The sequence below is a fragment of the Petromyzon marinus genome, chromosome 41 (genome assembly GCF_048934315.1).
Source record: "Petromyzon marinus isolate PM22_M1 ecotype Great Lakes invasive population chromosome 41, UKy_Petmar_22M1.pri1.0, whole genome shotgun sequence".
In the NCBI taxonomy this organism is placed as follows: Eukaryota; Metazoa; Chordata; class Hyperoartia; order Petromyzontiformes; family Petromyzontidae; genus Petromyzon; species Petromyzon marinus.
Genome location: NC_133707.1, coordinates 12,433,168 through 12,453,070, shown reverse-complemented (window position 1 = coordinate 12,453,070; position 19,903 = coordinate 12,433,168). Strand labels below are relative to the sequence as shown.

Sequence of the window (19,903 nt, the reverse complement as noted above, 5' to 3'; positions counted from 1 at the left end):
GGTCCGCATGTCTGCCGTTGCAGATTAGTGCAGCCGCAGCCCCCCAGCCTTTGGGAGTGTTTGCGAGGGATCATAGAATCCCTCAGCCCCCCAACTGCTTCAGGGCTGCCTGTCATTGCCTGCAAGTGTAGCCCATCCATGGCGCTACACTCGTAAAAAACATTATTTTTGAAAAACTTTTGGACAGATGTTCAAGCAGACGTCCCAGGATGTCAAATATCGCAGCATTTGATTGGTATTTTCTTGAAAATTTTGGTAAAATTTGGGGGGGGACCGAGTGTCAGAGTTTGATAAAACTTTTTTGTCCTGTTGTATACGGCCCTTTTTCCACAATTAATATCCATAAGAATATTTACCGATATATACATATAGATTTTTTTAGTGACAAACATTAATGAATAAAAACACTAAGCCAGTCACACAGGAAAACCAGATGTCGATCATAAAGAAAGCCATAAATAAATGAATAAACTCTCGTGGCAAGGATGTTAATGGCTATCACCGGAATCTCCAGATGAACAAGTGCTTGATGTGACCCTAAGGAAGGGTCACCCAGAGGGGAGCCCCTCAGGATGGTAGACATTGGCGCCATCCGCTTGAACCAAAATTTTTCTGTCATTGCTATTGGGGTAACGTTAAAGTTCAAATTGCAATAACAAGAATAAGCTAACATTATCAACCCTCACCCTCACTCCAATTAAGACCAGGCCACAATGAATCATTACCCATTTCTTAGTTCAATACTAAATGTTACTTCACCTTTGATACTTTACCATATGAAAACACAAATCTTTGGAAACATTAACAACAAGACAATAGTGCGATGTTGTATCCAGGATTGTCCGACGAGATCAACGGACAGGTCAAGCTAACGAAATCAGGATAAGCTGTGTTCCAGAGGGCCTCCCGGCCGTCTTTGTCTTCCTGCGGCACGAGGAAGGAATTTAACACCAGAGTGTGGAAAGTGCTGGTTGTTGCAGAAAGGGTCGCCCCCTCCCCCCCCAGGATCGTATAACGCAGATGGCTTGTGGAATGCCACACACACGCACATACACACCCACATACAGGCCACGCCCCCCCCCACTTCACTGCGCAGAGCGGAGATTTTTTTTTATATAACGGTCAGCCGCATCTTGAGAGTTCAGTCAAGACAGATCAACAGTTCAAGAAGTTCGACAAGGCACGAGCAGTCGCAGCGAATGGCTGGCTCCAAGGAGCGCGAGCCTCACTGAGTAGTGAGGATCGCTGAGTCGCGATGTATCAACGAAAGTGAGTTCAGAGCCAAAACGCAAAGTATCACTCAAAACTTTATTCCTACATCAAGTGCCAGTCATCCAGCAATGAAGAAGCTTGCTGCTGCCAGCGAATCAGTGAGAGCGCTCGGGCATCTCAGCAGAGAGAGAGCGTGCGACTTGGCTCATCCAGCAGCGGAAAGAGCCTGACCAGCCATCCGTGAGCAAGAGTGTCAGCGCCAGCGAGCGCGCCGTGGGTTCGATCCACACGCACACCGACCAGCACCAGCTGGGAACCAAGACAAGAGTGAGGAACTGCAGCCAGCGGACGAACTGTGGGCGCTATCTGACGACGGATGATCGCGCGACGACGGCGAGCGTCGTGCCGACTCTTCCAGCCAGCTGTGAACAGAAACTGTGGCAGCCATGTTCGTATGCCCCCCTCCCCCACACTCTCACACCCCCCACCGCTCCGCAGGGAACAAACACATTTTTGACACAAGGGATGCCAACCTCGGCGTCTGCTTGACGCAAAGAATTGAACCAGTGGTAAAGAAGACACACGATACGCATATCGGGACAATCAAGAAGGGTTGCCACTCCAAGGTGGTGCATTAAAAATCAATTGATAACGAAGAACATCGTTGCCATCGAGTTACGTGAATACGGTCACTGAGAAATATTCTAGTCGGTCGTCTTTAATGGCATAATTTTGTTATGGATCTAGGAATGAACGCGGTACTGTGTGTGCAAATTCCAGTATAATCATCCATAATAGAGAGTTAAGGTTTTGCTTAGAGTAGCCTTTGCATGTTTTTTTTGTCTCTCGCTCTCAACAACTGAGGTCGCGTTACGCGGTGGTTAACCATATGTGCCGTGACCAGAGTGAAAACGCAGAAATGATGATACGGTGTTGAAATGCCAAGATCAAGAGTGCATCTTCTAAAGTTTAGTTAGAAAATAAAATTGATCAATGCAGAAGCGACTGTGTGATTCTTTCTGAAATTCCACATAAAAAATGTTCTGCGATTGAGATATGAACTTGGGGGACCTATCATAAGCACACTAACACATAATAAATGTTAAAGCGAGAATAATCGTATCCTTATTGATAATACGGAGTTAGACAACGATGCCGAGTTGACTCTCTCATTCACGCTCACAACACCTGCATAACTGCATACGATTAATTGCATTATTCCAATTGATAACCAACCCTCGTCACCGAGGCTGGGCCCGATTATCATAACGACCTGCATTATCATAATCACACCCACTCGCATAAATTAATATGAGTATCTCTCGAATTAGCATAATTCTATGCATAATTACACAAATTAACATAATTTCGGATAAATTATGCACATTTCAAATTTCATTTAATTTTTATTATTTTCATCAAAATTTCAGAACCTACATATACAACAGTCCACGTCGGAATGAGGTCTCCAAAAAGAGGCAATAAAAATGAGTGTGACTGCATTTGTTTTATTTTGTTAATAGCAAAAAAACATTCATCCCCATAGGACATAGTGTTAAGTGGTCGCTCCTCTATTTCACTTCGCACAGCTTAACCACTCATATATTTGGATACATCTCGATGAGGCGAGCAGTACGAGTACCACCTTTATGGGTCCGCGACATTTCCTTCCAGAGTTATTGCCAAAAAACCATAAGCATCCCAGAATCCTCTTGGTTTGGGGTCCAAATGTTGTTGCTTATTATTCCCATGAGAAACGTCGCATTGAATAAATGTCATTGAATTCTACTCGCCTGGACGAGCGGAATTGAATGATGCAACTGGTTTTGCTGTGCTGTGTTAAATAATATATTTTTACAATTCCTGCTCGGATGCCGTACATTTCCAGTGCATACGGCGTTTTGCATGGAATGTGTTCGTGTCTCCAGCGGCTATCTTTCAGACGAGAGTCGTAAAATATGGAGACCTCATAGACCACATCTGGCGCGTACAACATGATGAAGCAATGAAGAGCCGCAACAAAAAATTTTAATGGTGAGGTTCTTAAAGAATATTTGGATTTTTTAATTGTGAATTGAATTTAGAATCGACAGACAGATATTGGACGTCGCTGAGATCACCCAGCACTCAAGTCTGGTGAAGGAGTTGCCTCTCGACTGCCTGTGTTAATCAGCCCTGCCTTCGGGCTCGATTAATCCCGTAACATTCACGGCTAAACACAACTAGTTAGAAAATAATCGTAAGGACCATTTCTTTAATGTGCGTAACATAAGCAATCTCCACAAATGCTCACAATTGAACTGCATTACCGTCGCGCGCCTTGAAGGTCGAGGAGCGGCGAGCAATCATCAGCACCCACATTGAGCTCCCACGAATCCGTCGTAGTCGATTGGTAAAAAAACGTACCTTTAATGCACCCTACGACTTGAAATTCTAGGAGTGCAGGATAGTTTCCGCAGCTGAGTTGTTTTAAATACACTAATAATCATGGATTTAATTATCTTTGAATCCACATGCATGCAGTGCCAATAAATTTATAGTGACATCGCGAATGCCACTGCGTAATGCCGGCCCGAGAGGCACGGCGTGCGATGGATTGACATTGGCGGGCACCACGTATATGTGGGTGCAGTACCAGCCCTAGAGGGGCTCGGTGAGCACTGACTGGCAGTGCTGGATGGGTGTGAGTGTGCCGGCCAAGGGAATGGGGTTACTAGGGGCTATGGCACTCTGGTTGACCCCGAAGGACACGTGACCGGTAAAATCTACACAGGGCCCCCAGGGTGGTCACGTGTCAGGGTCGAGATCCTGCTCAAGGGTTCTCGAAGGTGGTTGTGGCTAAGGGCAGAGCCAGCCACACCAGAGGATATAAGCCGGATCTCCAAGAGGGACCGGCTGCTGTGATTATCCTGAAGAATCTACGTTCTACATCCGAGAAGAGTCACAAACACGTGGACCTGGACCCAAGCTGCGGTCCTGTCCGTTGTGGCTACTCCCAGTGCAATTAGTGTAGTTAGCCTGGTGGTCCACCACCATCGGTTGTTATTTGGTGAAGGGGCAGTTACCCCTTTGTGTTGGTATCAATAAATGTGTTGCCTCCAAAGAGTATGTCTGCTACTCAGTTGAACTCACTACAAATTTATATTTCACTCCAAATGGCAATCATTTCAATGAGAACGCAAGCAATCTGTTGATGGAATTTATATTTGTATAAAGACGAGAAATGTACCAAGATGTTCATAACAATGCAAAAAACCCCTAAAAATCATACGCCACTTGTCACATGTGAATCAATCATCATAACTCAATACTGTAGTACATTATTCATTGTGTAGGGGATCTACAAGCCACCCTCACGCACTCGCACCACACAGACATGAAATCTCCGCACTCAGCCTAGCACACACCAATCACACGCACGGGAATATACAGAAAACCCTGGCCTGTCCTTCCGATATTCGCCGATAGCAGCGGCAACCGGGGGAACATGAACGACTGGAGCGCAGCGGAGAGCAGCTGACAGGGCAAGGGCACAAGTCAGGAGCAAGATTCAGCCCGAAACTCAGCCGAGGCAGCCCGTGGAGAGCGGAACAGGATGGAGCCGCCAGCTGGGCGCGATACAGAGGTTCTCGTCTCGATCGGGAGAATTGCGTGCTTTCGTCCACTGGTTCGAGATGACCCCGCACTGGCAGTGTTCGACCAGATTCCGCCTGCAAAAAGAGGATCCCTGCAGGGCGTCTACAAGGAGATGGTGGAGGTGTTCGACCCTCCGTCTGGGGCGCGCCAGAAGTTTAAAAACTGCCAGTGGGAAGCGACCGAATCAATCCTGGTCTTCAGGACAGAATTGTTGACGCTGGCAGAAGCCGCATTCCCACGGCTCGAGCCGGGCCTGGACTCGTTGGTGGCGGAGCGGCTCGTTGCTGTGGCACAGAAGGTGGGAGTGATGCTGCCGGTGGAGGAGGAAGCCCGCACCTTGCTATGGGTTGCACAACATCTCTGTGCTTACGAAGAGATGGGGGGACCCACGCGATGTGTGGAACACGTGGCATGGAATCGCAGTGACGTCGAGGGGCTGCCACGGCCTCCAACCAGACGCGCCGCCGTCGGAGGACGAGGGAGAAATGTTGGCGGCCCTGCGGCAGTATCAGAGGATCCCGTGGGAAGCAGCGCGCCGACCCCGGCGCTGTGCACCTCGTGAGGCAGGAGAGCATCCTCGGGTCACGGAAGAAGTAATCTGCCATCACTCGGGTCATGACGGACCCATCGCCCGTGGATGGTTGACACGGGTGCGTCGGCCAGCATCATATCCCTGCACGTATTTAACTTGTTACCGGAGGGACAGCGTAGTCTCGCGCCGGTTCAGGCAAGGTACATAGCGGCAAATGGGGGAAGTACGGGGATAATAGGCAAAATGGTAGTGCCGGTCCGCATCAGGGGACTGGAGGTATGGGCTCCGGTACTGGACTCCAGTGTGCTCACGATTCCCTGCTTGCTGGGCACGGACTTGTTGAGTCACATGCCCCTTCGCATTGTGATATACGAAGGGTGCGTCAAAACCCCGTCGTGAGAGGGGGGGGGGTCGCTTTTATTTCTTGCGTCGAGACGGGAAACGGAACCAGCTACCGCGAGTTCAGGCGCTGGCCGGGACTATGGTCTTGATCTCGCCTACAGGCCTTGGTGCCGCTTCGATATCGCACCCCGCTCGTCACTTCCCGGTCGGATGCGCCGCTCATTGTCTCCGCGGTGCCGTCGGTGGTTGGTCTCCATTGCCTAGCAGCAGCTGACACGCTCATGCGCAGGAATCAGCCACTGTTCCTGCAGATCCTTAACACGGCTGACACACCCATTCCAGTTCAGGAAGGGACCTTGTTTGAAAATGTCAGTCCCATGCATTCGTACCCTGAGGCGTAGACCGTCAACAATGTGCATTTGGACGGTCCGTCGGTCCGTGCAGAGGATATGTCATGGATAGACGCGCTCCTGGCACAGAACACCGATCTGTCTGCAAAGGAATCGGGGGAGCTCAGGACTTTGGTGACTTCGCAGATGTGTTCAGTAAGGGTCCCTAAGATGTTGGTTGCACGACACTGATGGAGCACCACATTGATACGGGCGATGCGCCACCCATTCGGCAGAATGCCTATAGGATGGGTCCTAGCGACAAGGAGCATGTGCGGCGGGCAGTGCAGGAGATGATGGAGTCTGACATCATATCGCCATTTACGGGTCAGTGGGGGGCGCCGGTTGTATTGGTTCAGAAATCGGATGGATCATTGCGGTTTTGCATAGACTTCAGGCGGCTCAACCAAGTTACCTTGGCAAAAGCCTACCCGCTCCCGCGCATAGATGACTCATTGGATGCACTCGCAGGAGCAAACATTTTCTCCACACTAGACCTTTTGGCAGGATTCTGGCAGCTACCACTAGATGCCGAATCCAGACCGAAAACAGCTTTCAGAACGCCTCACGATCTCTTTTATTTCAACTGTTTGCCGATGGGTTTACAGACGGCTCCCACCACTTTCCAGCGATTGATGGAGTTGGTACTTGCGGGGTTGCAGTGGGCGTCTTGTCTTATCTATCTGGACGATGTAATCATATTTGCTCGCACATTCGAGGTGCACTTAAGCCAGTTGCGACAGGTGTTTTTTGAAAATTTGTGACGCGAACCTCAAATTAAAACCCTCCAAGTGTCATCTGGTTCGCTCCTTCGTAAAATATTTGAGTCATGTCGTTAATGCGTTGGGGTCGCGACAGATCCCGACAAAACGGCATGCGTTCGTGATTGGCCAACACCCACGTCCGTGCCTGACGTCCGCAGATTTGTGGGGTTTGTATCCTATTACTGCTGTTTTGTTGAGAACTTTGCTAACATCGCTAAGCCCTTGCATGCGCTCACGGTGAAGGGACAGTTGTTTCGTTGAGGCCAGGCAGAGACCGACACGTTCTTGACACTGTGCCAGCATCTGACAGAAGCCCCGCCCCTAGCATACCCAGATTTTTCGATTCCCTTCCTGCTGGATACAGATGCGAGCGATGTGGGCATCGGGGCCGTTCTTTCCCAGATTCAGGAGGGGAGAGAGATTGTCATTGCCTACGGAAGTCGTGTCTTGTCGCAGGCCGAGCAGCGGTATTGCTTTACGCGCCGGGAACTGCTTGCCGTCGTCCACTTTGTTCAGCAGTTTCGGCCCTACCCGTACGGCCGCGACTTCACTGTTCGGACGGATCATGCTGCATTGCAGTACTCACTCCGCATTGACCAAGCGACCGGTCAGATGGTCCGATGGTTGGAGCAGCCCCAAGAGTATAAGTATCGAGTGGTGCATCAGAAAGGAATCAGGCATACGAACGCCGATGCATTGTCCAGACTGTCAGCCCCCGTTAAGTGAGCCTGCGGCGACGGATCCGCACACTGTAGACTGCCGGCTGCGGCGCAACCCGAGATCGTGGTCGCCGGTTTCCGCCGGGGACACGGACCAGGTGGGGCCGCCGGTATCGCCTGATCGTGACTTGGGGCTCACTTTGCGAGAATGGAGGGACCGGCAGCAGGCAGACATGGCTTTGGCACCGCTTCGCCGGCTGGTGGAGACGGCACATGCTGATGATCTCCCCACGTCGATGAAGTTTTACCTCATGTGGGAAGGCTTGTTGATGCGCTGGGACACGACTGTGAACCGTAAAGTCCTGGTGGTGCCCTCTTCCATGCGGAGTCAGCTATGCCCCGATGTTCACGCCCGACAGTTGCTCCACCTAGGTAGGTGTTGGACCGAGGCTACGCTACGCCTTCGCTATTTTGGCCAGGCATGTCCGTCGATATCCGCCGTGGGGTATCGGCGTGCGCGGACTGTGCACGCAGGAAGCCTCCGCCGGTCATGCGAAGCACACCCCTGCAGTCCATTAAAGTTTCCTGGGTAAATGAGCTCGTGGCCCCTTCCCCGCTACTCCTCGAGGAAGTAGATACCTACTGGTGGGGATGGAATATTTTACACGTTGGCCCTTTGCCTACTCGTTAGCCGACCAGACTGCGGCGTCCATTGCGGACGCCTTTGTAAATGGGTATGTAGCTAACAAGGGGGCTCCTGAGCAGCTGCTGACGGACCAGGGCAGAAACTTTTCCTCCAAGCTTTTGCAGGAGGTGTGTAACATGCTGGGTGTCAAGAAAGTACGGACGTCCCCATACCACCCACAAACGGACGGGATGGTAGAACGCTTTAACCGCACCATCTCAGGAATGCTGTCACTTGGTGAGTGACCAGCAGACGGACTGGGATTTGAACATCCCCGGGGTTTTTACGGCCTATCACTCAGTGCCGCATGCATCAACGGAATACTCACCCTTTTTCATGATGTATGGACACGAGCCGAGCCCTCCAATTGAGGCACAGTTGCGCCCTGTCCTTTCGCAGTCGGGAGATTGGCCAGCTGCATTCCGCCACTCGCTGAAGTATTTGCGCAAGGCTCGCGAAGCGGCCTCAGCAACATCCGCATCTGCGCAAGCTACCAACGAGCGCTTGCGGGCTAAGCCGCCGGTCGTGGATCCCTTTGGGGTGAGTGACCTGGCTTGGATGCACTGCCCGCAGGTACCGGTACGTACGTCTGAAAAACTGCACCGGCCCCGGCAGAGCCCGGTCACAGTGGTGCAAGTATTGTGACCTCAATGTGTTCGAATTCAGTTGGTCAAACGTAGGTGGTACGTTCACCCCTCTAGTTTTAAACGTTACGTCGCGGCCGAACTGCCCCTACGAGCATCATCACCTTCACCACCTTCATCGTCACTTCGGCCAGGTGGGAGGAGGTTGTCACACTCGCGGCCGGCTACACATTCGACTGACAATGCAGCTGTCAATCCTGCAGAACGACAGGTGACCGGGATGGCAGCACCTGATCCATCGGGGAATCTTGACCCGTTCACGCCCACACCAACCCTGTTGTGTTCGGTCGAGGGGTCGGATTGTGGGGGAAGTCTGCGACAGAGGCGGTGCACTTGTTAAAAGGGGTCGGGGGTGGAATTGTGTTGTTGTGTTACTTTGTTGTTAAAATTACATGTGCCCGGCCGCGGTTTGGTTTGACCGACCAAGGCGCACAGTTGTTGAGCCGAGGACGGCTCTTTCTCGAGGGGGGGGGGTGTAGGGGATGTCTGAGCCATCCTCCCACACTCACACCACACAATCACTGCAATCAACATAGCAGACACCAATTACACGCACGGGAATACACCAGACGGGGGTCAAGAGATTAAAGGGCACTGATGTCACACGCACATGGCCCACAAGACAGAGATGTGGATTAGGAAGGAGGGCGGAGATGGAGGGTTTAAAAAGGGCTATGAAACGTGTGTTAGAGGTTGGTTTGAAGAACGAGTGTGGCTGTGGTTTGAAGAATAAATAAGTGATTAACCAGTTCACTACTCCTCTACACCTGTACTAGTTTGTGTATGTAGGAGATGCCTATACTAGTCTCGCAGTTGCAGGTGATGCCTGTACTGGACTTGCGAATGCAAGCAATGCCTGTACTAGACTCGCGAATTTAGGTGCTGCCTGTACTAAACTCGCGGATGTGGGTGATACCTGTACTGGACTCGCGGATGTAAGCGATGCCTGTATTTGACTCACGGACACAGGTGTGATGCCTGTGTAGAGGAGTAGAATGGAGAAGTGGCATCACTTGTGCTGTCCAGGGCGATGACGTGACGTCAGGCGCACGGGGCAGCAGAGTGACGTCACGGCTCCTCAAGGATAAAAAGGGGACCCTGTGACGTAAGCGGGGTCGTAGCTGGAGAGTAAGGTCTGAGAAAGGTGGAACGGGGAGCCAGGGGCAAGAGGGTAGGGATAGGGGAGAGCACAGTGCCAGGCTAGACGTGGCTGTGCTCCTCGGTCGGCCGTGTTGGTTGATCCCACGGCCAGGGCAGAGGAGACAGCACAGGGCAGCCGGCTGTGTCGGGACCTAGCCCGGGACCCCTAACCCCTGGGGAGTTGTTCACCCCTGTGTATTGTTAAAGATTTGTAATAAAACCTTGGCGGAAGCCCCTACCTTACCTTAGCCTCCGAGTGAGTCGTCGGGAACTCCTTTACAACTGGTGTCAGGAGTAGTTACGCTGCCGTCGCTATGCCTAAATCGGGCGGGCGGCGTAAGAATCCACCGGCGGGACGCCGAGAGAGTGCTGACGACGTCGGGGAGGCTCCGGCTGCGACCCGGGGGCAGTCCGTCGCCATGGAGATGGACTCGGCGGGGCAGGTGGTGTCGGCGGCTGGGGGTCCCAGCGCACCACCGCCGGTGGCGGGGGGCGATGCCGAGGAGCGGTCGCAGCTGCTCCTGTGGGCGATCGAGCAGCTCACCGCCGCCCTTACAGAGGTGGGAGCGCGGACGCACCCACCCGGCCCACACTCCGCGTGGCACCGGCGGATTCCCGCCGCTTTGCCGCCCGCCAATTTGGAAGTTGGCGCCATTTTTCATGCGCCGCCGGAGGTGGCGGCCATGTTGGTGGGGGAGCCGCAAGTGGACGTAATTTCCGCTGCGACGCCGGAAGCGGCAGCCATTGTTGCGGCCGTGGCGGCCGCGGATGCGGCTGCGGATGCCGCCGCAGATTCGCACCTCGCCATGGCTGCGAGCTTGGCCGCGGAGGCTGCCGCAGATGTCGCTGCCGCAGATGTCACTGCCGCGGCTGCGCGCCTCGCCGTGGCTGCGAGCTTGGCCGCGAAGGCTGCCACAGATGTCGCTGCCGCAGATGTCACTGCCGTGGCTCCGCGCCTCGCTGTGGCTGCGAGCTTGCCCGCGGAGGCTGCCGCGGATGTCGCTGCCGCGGATGTCACTGCCGCGGCTCCGCACCTCGCCATACCGGCGAGCCGGGCCGTGGATTCCGCCGCAATTGCGGGATGGGCCGCGGACCCATATGCCGCCGCATTTGCAAGGTGGCTCGCAGGCGCTGCTGCGCCTCCTCACCTCGCCATGTCTGCGGCGTGGCCCATGGAGGCCGCAGCGCCGCCGGCCCTCGTCGCGGGCGGGGCCGCGGGGCTGGCCGTTGGCGATGCCGCGGGCCCGCACCTCGTCGCGCCTTCAAGGTGGGTCACGGGCGCTAGTGCGCCTCCGCATCCCACCGCGCCGGTGGGGTTGGCGGCAGCCGCTGCTGCACCTCCGCACCTCGCCGCGTCTATGGCGTAGCCCGGGGGGGCCGCAACGCGGCCGCTGCTCGCCGCGTCTCCGGCGTGGCCCACGGGGGCCGCAACAATGCCGCACCACGCCGCGTCGCGGGAGGATGCCGCGGATGCGGAGGCCGCCGCAGGCATGCACGCCGGCACCGCGGCTCCATACGGCGCCGCGGACAGGTGGGTTGCAGGTGCTGTGGCGCCTCCACACCTCGCCGCGTCTACGGCGTGGCCCGGGGAGGCCGCAACGCCGCCACCCCTCGCCGCATCGCGGGAGGTTGCTGTGGCTGCGGCTGCAGATCGATCCGTCGCCGCGCCTGCGAGGTGGCCCGCAGGGACCACCGCGGGGCCATGTTATACCGCCATGTCTCCGGCGTGGCCTACGGGGGCCGCAGCGCCACCGCACCTTGCCGCGTCTTCGGCATGGCCTATGGGGGCCGCAACTCTGCCGCCACCCACCGCGCCTCCGGCGTGGCCTACAGGAGCCGCAGTGCTACCGCACCTTGCCACGTCTTCGGCGTGGCCTATGGGGGCCGCAACTCTGCCGCCACCCACCGCGCCTCCGGCGTGGCCTATGGGGGCCGCAACTCTGCTGCCACCCACCACGTCTCCGGCGTGGCCTACGGAGGCCGCAGCGCCACCGTACCTTGCCGCGTCTTCGGCGTGGCCTATGGGGGCCACAACGCTGCCGCACCACGCCGTGGTTGCAGGGTGGCCCGCGGGAGACGGGGGGCTTCCATACCTCGCCGCACCGCGCGGCCAGGGGCTGCGCCGGTTACCCCACATCGCGCCGTTTGTCACGAAAGTGGGCGACTGGTTGGCCTTCCAGGACCAGTCCGACGCGGCGTATATGTCGGTTGGCTGGTCCATGGAGGAGGCGTTGGGGGCCCTTCTGACCTACCTGGACGAGAAGGCGATGCAGGTCTTCAAGTCCATTCCCCCGGCCGATAAGGCTACGCTTCCGACAGTGTACTTCCAGATGGCCGATGTACTCGAGCCGCCGTCCAGGGCACGCCAGAAGTTTTCACTACGGCAGCGGGAGGAGGGGGAATCTCCATTGGTTTTCCGCTGCTCGCACCTGGCCTTGGCACAGGCCGCATACCCTGATATACAGGGCAGGGCGCTGGACTCGATGGCCCTGGAACGGCTGCTCGACCTGGCACGTGAGCTGGGGATCGCTTTGTCCATAAATAGCGATCGCCAGATCACGTCGTTGGCGGTGGCCGAAAACATCCAGGCGCACCTCTCCCTCCGCCAACAGCCCCGGATGGTGGCGTGCGCGGGGATCCCGGCGCCAGAAGAGGAGGCCGCCTCTCAGGGTGTGGACACCCTTGCGGCCCTGGCGATGCCCGGTTGTCGCGGGAGGGGGGCGGGTGGTCGCCGTCCGGAGCAGCGGGGGCAGCCGGGACCTTCCCGCCCGCAGGACACTGCCACGGTGACCTGCTTCTGCTGTGGTCAGCAGGGCCACATTGAGCGGGGGTGTAGGAATGCTCCGGGGGCCTTCAGCAAGGGGGCTCCAACTCCTCCCGGACCATCATCAGCATCGAGCCCAGGGCCCCAGGCGAGTCGCGACGCATCACCCGCGCGGCCGCCCCCCTCACCTCATGCATCTAGCGGGGCTAGGGTTCATCGTCAAGGGGTTGTCCTCGAGGGGTCGGGTGCACCACCATTGTCACCCACTGGATGGCCCAGGCTGACCCGCCACTGGAACGCGCTGGCGCATCGGATGGTGGCGGCAGCTGCTGGCTCCTCAGCGTTGGCGGGTTGCGTGCAGGGGGTGCGAGTTCGCCTCTTGGTGGATACGGGAGCGTCTGCCACCATTATTTCAGAGGCCATTTTCAAGCTCCTACCCCGCAGCGTCAGTCCGTTAGGGCCGGTTCGTGGGGCTTGTGTCGCCGCGAACGGCAGCAGTTTGGGCATATTGGGCCAAGTTATAGCGTCGGTTCGGGTGGACGAGATTGAGTTGGCTGGGCCTATTTTGGTCTCCAAGACCTTGGCAGTTCCATGCCTCTTGGGGACCGACTTTTTGTCTAGAATGCCCATTCGAATTCTCGTTGACCAGGACTGTGTGGAATTGCCGTCAGGGAGGCGGCTGCAATTCCTACAATCGCCTACCGTCCTGTCTCCCTTGGTTGCCAGTGTGCGGGCCTTGAATAGGGCGGCGGTGACCGTGCCGCCGGCATCACAAATCTTGCTACCCCTTAGGTTGCGCAGACCGCTCGAAGGGGGCTCCACGGAGACAGGTATCCTCCTGTCCCCGTCGAGTTACTTTTCAAGGACGATGGGATTGGTGGGCGCCTTGACGGCCGTGTCGGGGGGCCAGGACCTTTTTCTACAGGTCCTCAATTCGGGGCCCACGCCGATCGTAATCCCGGCCGGTGCCGTCCTGGCACATGCGACCCCGGCTCCCCCACCCGAGAGCGCTGCCCCAGATGGAGGAGTCGTGGCGGGCGTGATGCGTGCGGGGGACTCCGACGCATCGTGGATCACCACGTTGTGCGACGAGAATGCCTTGTTGTCCACCGGGGAGCGTCAGCAACTCCGCGAACTCATCGAGAGGTTCACCGATGTGTTTAGCCAAAGTAAGTTTGATCTGGGTCGCACTACTCTTTTGGAACACCACATAGATACGGGCGACTCAGCCCCTATTCGGCTTAATTCCCACCGCTTTAGCCCTGCGGAAAAGGAGCATGTCCGCTCGGCTGTCGACCAAATGTTGGCGGCGGACATCGTCTCCCCTTCCACTAGCCCTTGGGGTGCCCCCATTGTGCTAGTCAAGAAACGGGACGGGAGTCTCCAGTTCTGCGTTGATTTCCGTAAATTGAACAAGATCTCGGTGGCTGACGCATATCCATTGCTTCGCATGGATGATTCCCTGGACGCCCTCTCGGGCGCGCGGTTCTTTTCGACTCTAGATTTGCTCTCCGGCTTCTGGCAATTGCCGCTGGACGAAGCCTCTAGACCCAAGACAGCGTTCCGCACGCCCCAGGGGCTGTTCGAGTTCAATCGGCTTCCTATGGGTCTTCATTCGGCCCCAGGCACCTTCCAGCATCTCATGGAGATGGTTTTGGCGGGGCTGCAGTGGGAGTCTTGTTTAATCTACTTGGACAACGTTATTGTTTTTGGGCGTACGTTTGACGAGCACTTGCAACGCCTCGAGGCTGTGTTCGTCAAAGTGCGCGCTGCGGGCTTGAAATTTAAACCCCAGAAATGCCATTTGCTACAACCATCGGTGAAATATTTGGGACACATTGTTAGTGCGTCAGGTGTCCCCACAGACCCGGAGAAAACGGCTTGTGTCCCGACGTGGCCGACTCCCACATCTGTCGCGGAGGTGAGTAGCTTCGTCGGCTTCGCATCGTACTATCGCCGGTTTGTCCGCGATTTTGCGACGATTGCGAAGCCGCTGCACGCCCTCTCCGCCAAAGGCCAAAGGTTTTACTGGGGCGCGGAGGAGGAGGCTGCTTTTGCGACGCTTCGCACGGCCTTGGCGGATGCGCCCGCCCTTGGGGTACCCCGATTTCTCGAAGCCCTTTCTGCTTGACACCGATGCCAGCGACATGGGCATTGGGGCAGTCCTGGCCCAGGTGGTCGACGGGGTGGAGAGGGTGGTAGCCTACGGCAGTCGGGTTCTGTCTCCGACGGAACAGCGATACTGCGTGACTCGGAGGGAGCTTTTGTCCATGGTTTTTTTTGTTCAATTGTATAGGCCCTACTTGTACGGTAGGCGGTTTACAGTCCGAACCGACCACGCGGCCCTGCAATATTCGCTGAGGATTGGTCAGCCCTCGGGTCAGCTGTCCCGCTGGCTCGAGGTGCTCCAGGATTACCCCTTTGACATAATCCACAGAAAGGGGGCACTGCATGGAAATGCGGACGGGTTGTCCAGATTGCCGGTAGGCGGCGGGTGTGCTTGCGCCCTGGGCTCTAGCCGTTGCAAGGCCCCAGGGGACGTCGCGGCCCAGTTGGTCGCGTCGGCCGTGACGGCCACCCCCCCGGGTGCGGCGACATCCGCGGATTTCGGCCTGGGACTCCCCCGGGAGGTATGGTCCAGCTTGCAGATGGAGGATTCCTCCCTGCTGAAGCTACGGCGACGCGTCGGACGTACGGCCCGGGGTTCAGCTTCGTCGGCGACCCCAGCGATCGCCGTGCATGACGGACTCCTCATGCGTTGGGATGCCCAATTGGAACGCTATTGCGTGGTTGTGCCCACTAGCCTACGTGGTAAATTAACCCGAGCCATTCACGAGAAGCGTATGCACCTTGGCTACCACAAGACCCTATTGACCCTTAAGCGGGACTATTACTGGCCAGGCGTGGAGGGTGACGTGGCACTGATTTTGAAGGGTTGCCACGACTGCGCGCGGAGGAAGGCCCCAGTTGTCCAGGCCCCGCTGCAGTCCATCCGGGTTTCTCGCGTTAATGAACTCGTGGCGCTCGACATCTTAGGCCCATTCCCTGCATCCCAACGGGGCCATAAATACCTCTTGGTGGGCGTTGAGTACCTCACACGTTGGCCTGTGGCGTGGCCTATGGTCGATCAGTCGGCCTCTTCTATCACCGAGGCGTTCGTCCAGGGGTACGTGTTGGACAAGGGTGCGCCGAAACAATTGTTGACGGATCAGGGGCGGAATTTCTCATCTAAGCTGCTCAAGGAGGTGTGTGACCTCCTTGGCACCAAGAAAATCCGCACCTCGCCCTACCACCCCCAATCGGACGGGATGGTAGAGCGCTTGAACCGCACCCTCACTTCCATGCTGTGCCACCATGTGAACACGTCTCAATCGGATTGGGACCTGTTCATCCCGGGGGTCTTGGCAGCGTATCGGTGGCTCCTCACGCCTCAACGGGATTTTCGCCTTTTTATTTAATGTACGGGAGTGAGCTGGAGCCCCCGGTGCACGTCCAACTGGACGTGGGGTCCTCCAGGAAGGGGTCGGCTGTGCCGGTCCCTTTGAAAGTCGCGCTTGACCGGCTGCGCGAGGCACGGCAGGCCGCTGCCGAGAATTCCGCCGGCCGGCAGGCGGCTAATGAGCGGCTGCCCAAACACCAGGCAGCGGGCCTCCCGTGGGTAGCGGGCCAGAAAGCGTGGCTGCATTGTCCCCAGGTCCCGGTTGGCACATCTGCCAAATTGCACCGCCCTGGGCAGGGTCCCGTTGAGGTCGTGGAAGTCCCCCGGCCGCAGTGCGTCCGAATTCGGTTCGGACGCCGGCGGTGGATAGTGCACCCGTCCCGGCTCAAACGCTATATTCCATCTACCCTGGGGGATCCACCCCCAACTCCGGGGCGGCCGGCGGGTGATGCGTCCGTCGTGCCTGTCCGGCCGGGTCCTGTTGACGGGGGCGGCGCTCGCCCTATTTGTGTGCCCCCAGGGCCCTTCCAAGTAGTGCCGGCGGGGACCCCCCGGCCACCGGAGGCTACGGCGGTGGGCCTGTTGCCTGCGGACAGCCCACCTGCACCGGCGGCGGACGCCACACGGGGAAGCGGGCCGGCAGCGCATACCCGTTCAAGGGGGATGCAGCTCCGGTGATGGCCTGGCCGGCCGTTCGTCGGACCCAGCCCCGGCGCCCGCTCGGCACTGCCGGCCGGAAGAAGCCGCCTTACTTTTTTTCCCGTTCATTTGGTTGTTGTTATTGTGATGCCTGGGATGCCGTGCTGCCCTAAGGTTGGGGTTTTCTTGCAGCCGGGTCGGCTGTTTTTTTCACAGGGGGGGGGTAATGTAGAGGAGTAGAATGGGGAAGTGGCATCACTTGTGCTGTCCAGGGCGATGACGTGACGTCAGGTGCTCGGGGCAGCAGAGTGACGTCACGGCTCCTCAAGGATAAAAAGGGGACCCCGTGACGTAAGCGGGGTCATAGCTGGAGAGTAAGGTCTGAGAAGGGTGGAACGGGGAGCCAGGGGCAAGAGGGTAGGGATAGGGGAGAGCACAGTGCCAGGCTAGACGTGGCTGTGCTCCTCGGTCGGCCGTGTTGGTTGATCCCACGGCCGGGGCAGAGGAGACAGCACAGGGCAGCCGGCTGTGTCGGGACCTAGCCCGGGAACCCTAACCCCTGGGGAGTTGTTCACCCCTGTGTATTGTTAAAGATTTGTAATAAAACCTTGGCAGAAGCCCCTACCTTACCTTAGCCTCTGAGTGAGTCGTCGGGAACTCCTTTACACCTGTATTAGACTCGCGGATGCAGGCGATGCCTGTACTAGGCTCGCAGATGCAGGTGATGCCTGTGCTAGTCTCGTGCATTTAGGTGATGCCTGTACTTATCTCAGATCTAGGTGATGCCTGTGTTCGGGACATCCTCACACAAAAAACACCACACAACCACGGGTTAAGGGTCAGGGGTCACGGGATCACTGCCGTGCACGACACGCAATCCTAATTCTTGAGTGGAGGGACACTCTGATCGGATTGGTGCGAGAAGGATTAACCAAGAGGGAAAACCCCAAGGATTAACAAAGGGCGAAAAAATCCCGAGAAGGATTAACAAAGGGCTGAAAAACCCGAGATGGTGATTGGTGGAAAAGGGGGGAGAGAGGCTATTTAAAGGGAAAGGCGTTGGAGGGTTCGGGATTGGTTTTTGATGACGAGTGGAAGTGTGGTGTGAGGTTGCTTTGAAAATAAAGATCCTTCTTAACCAGCTGAAGTCTCCTCTTCACCTGTTTTGGACTCGCGAATGCAGGTGATGCCTGTACTAGACACATGGATGCAGGTGATGCCTGTACTAGATTCGCAGATGCAGGTGATGCCTGTGTAGAGGATGTTCAGGACATCCTCACACACAAACACACAATCACGGGTTAAGGGTCAGGGGTCACGGGAGCACTGCCGTGCACGACACGCAATCCGATGATTGAGTGGAGGACACTCTTATCAGATTGGTGCGAGGATTATAAAACGGCGGGAAAACCCGAGGTGATTGGCGGAAAAGGGGGGAGATACGGGCTATTTAAGGGAATGGAGTTGGAGAGTTTGGGGTTGGCTTTGTGAGTTGGCGTCGAGAATAAAGACCCTTCTTTGACCAGCTCAAGTTTCCTCTTCACCTGTACTTGACTTGTGGATGCAAGTAATTCCTGTACTAGACTCGCGGATTTAGGTGCTGTCTGTACTAAACTTGTGGATGCAGGTGATGCTTGTACTGGACTAACGGATGCAAACAATGCCTGTATTTGACTCACGGATGCAGGTGCTGTCTGTACTAAACTTGTGGATGCAGGTGATGCTTGTACTGGACTAACGGATGCAAGCAATGCCTGTATTTGACCCGCGAACACAGGTGATGCCTGTACTAAACTTGCGGATGCAGGTCATGCATGTACTAGACTTGTGGATGCAGGTGATGCATGCACAAAACTCGCGAATGCAGGTGATGCCTGTACTAGACTCGCAGATGATGCCTGTACTATTCACTTGGATGCCAGTGATGCATGAACTAAACTCGTGAATGCAAGTGATGCCTGTACTAGTCTCGTGCATTTAGGTGATGCCTGTACTACTCGCAGATCCAGGTGATGCCTGTGTTGGACTCACAAATGCAGGTGATGCCTGTATTGGACTCGCGAATGTAGGCGATGCCTATACTGGACTCGCGGATGCAAGCAATGCCTGTATTTGACTCGTGGATGCAGGTGATGCCTGTGCTAGACTTGTGGATTCAGGTGATGCCTGTGTAGTGACATAGCGTTGACTGTTATACAGCAGCTGCAACTGCAGGTGGGCACTTCGCGCACACGCTGCTGAGCATATACTTGGGTGTGCCGGCAGAGTGGAGGAACTGGGGCAAGGGTCACGGCAGACCTTGTGGGGAAGCCCCTGGAACCCTCTTGAGGGTTTGAGAAGGGAGGCGCGGCTAGGGCGGAGCAAAGAGGAGAGCAAGAGCTCCGGGCTGCCGGTTCTGGGATTGGACTTCTCTCGTCATCCCTGTCGTCGTCGCCGCCCTCGTCGCTGCCGCCTTCGCCCTATCATTGCGCAGCCGGACAGTAGTTGGCTGCCCCGGTCGACGCCGTCGGTGCAACGCGGACAGGGTCGTGTCTGGGACGGGTCGCACGGCAGTGTGGTCATGTGAGAGAGAGAGGGGGGGGGGCCCGAGTGGTGGCGTGAACCTGACAACACTAAAAGGGGAGGACGGTGCCTCCTGCAACTACCTCGTCTCCGACTTGAGTGTATGTGCGACGCATGCCACCCGCACGCACAGGCGACACTCATCTGTACTAGACTCGCGGATGCAGGCGCACATTGATTCCATTCTCTGGACGCAGGATGAGTTCCCCCACGGGGCGCAGCATTTCTCGCTCCTCCATGGCCTCAATTCGGAACGCACGCAGCACCGACGACAGCAGCACCTTCTCCTCCATTAGGGCGAAGCGCTGGCCTAAGAGGAGGTCACACCATAAAGAGGCCACCACACAGAAATGTGTGATATATGAGAGTCACTGTAAAGGGATTCAGAGGGGCAGGCAAGAACAGGATACATTTTCATCATCCAGTAAATGTAAATCATGTGCTATGAAGTTGGCTGTCAGTTATTACACGTTTTTATAATTCAGTTAATCAAACT

At 56.3% G+C, this 19,903-nt stretch overlaps 1 protein-coding gene across 2 annotated transcripts in view; it reads right to left on the bottom strand.

The window, feature by feature from the left end:
• Positions 1-2,700: 2,700 nt before the first annotated feature.
• CYP4V2 (cytochrome P450 family 4 subfamily V member 2) overlaps positions 2,701-19,903 on the bottom strand; it is a 49,129-nt gene continuing 31,926 nt past the window's right edge. For both annotated transcript variants that reach the window (XM_032969054.2, XM_032969053.2), the window contains exon 11: positions 2,701-19,717. In XM_032969054.2, coding sequence (XP_032824945.1) covers positions 19,557-19,717 — 161 coding nt within the window. In that variant the 3' untranslated portion in view covers positions 2,701-19,556. The remainder of the gene's footprint in view (positions 19,718-19,903) is intronic.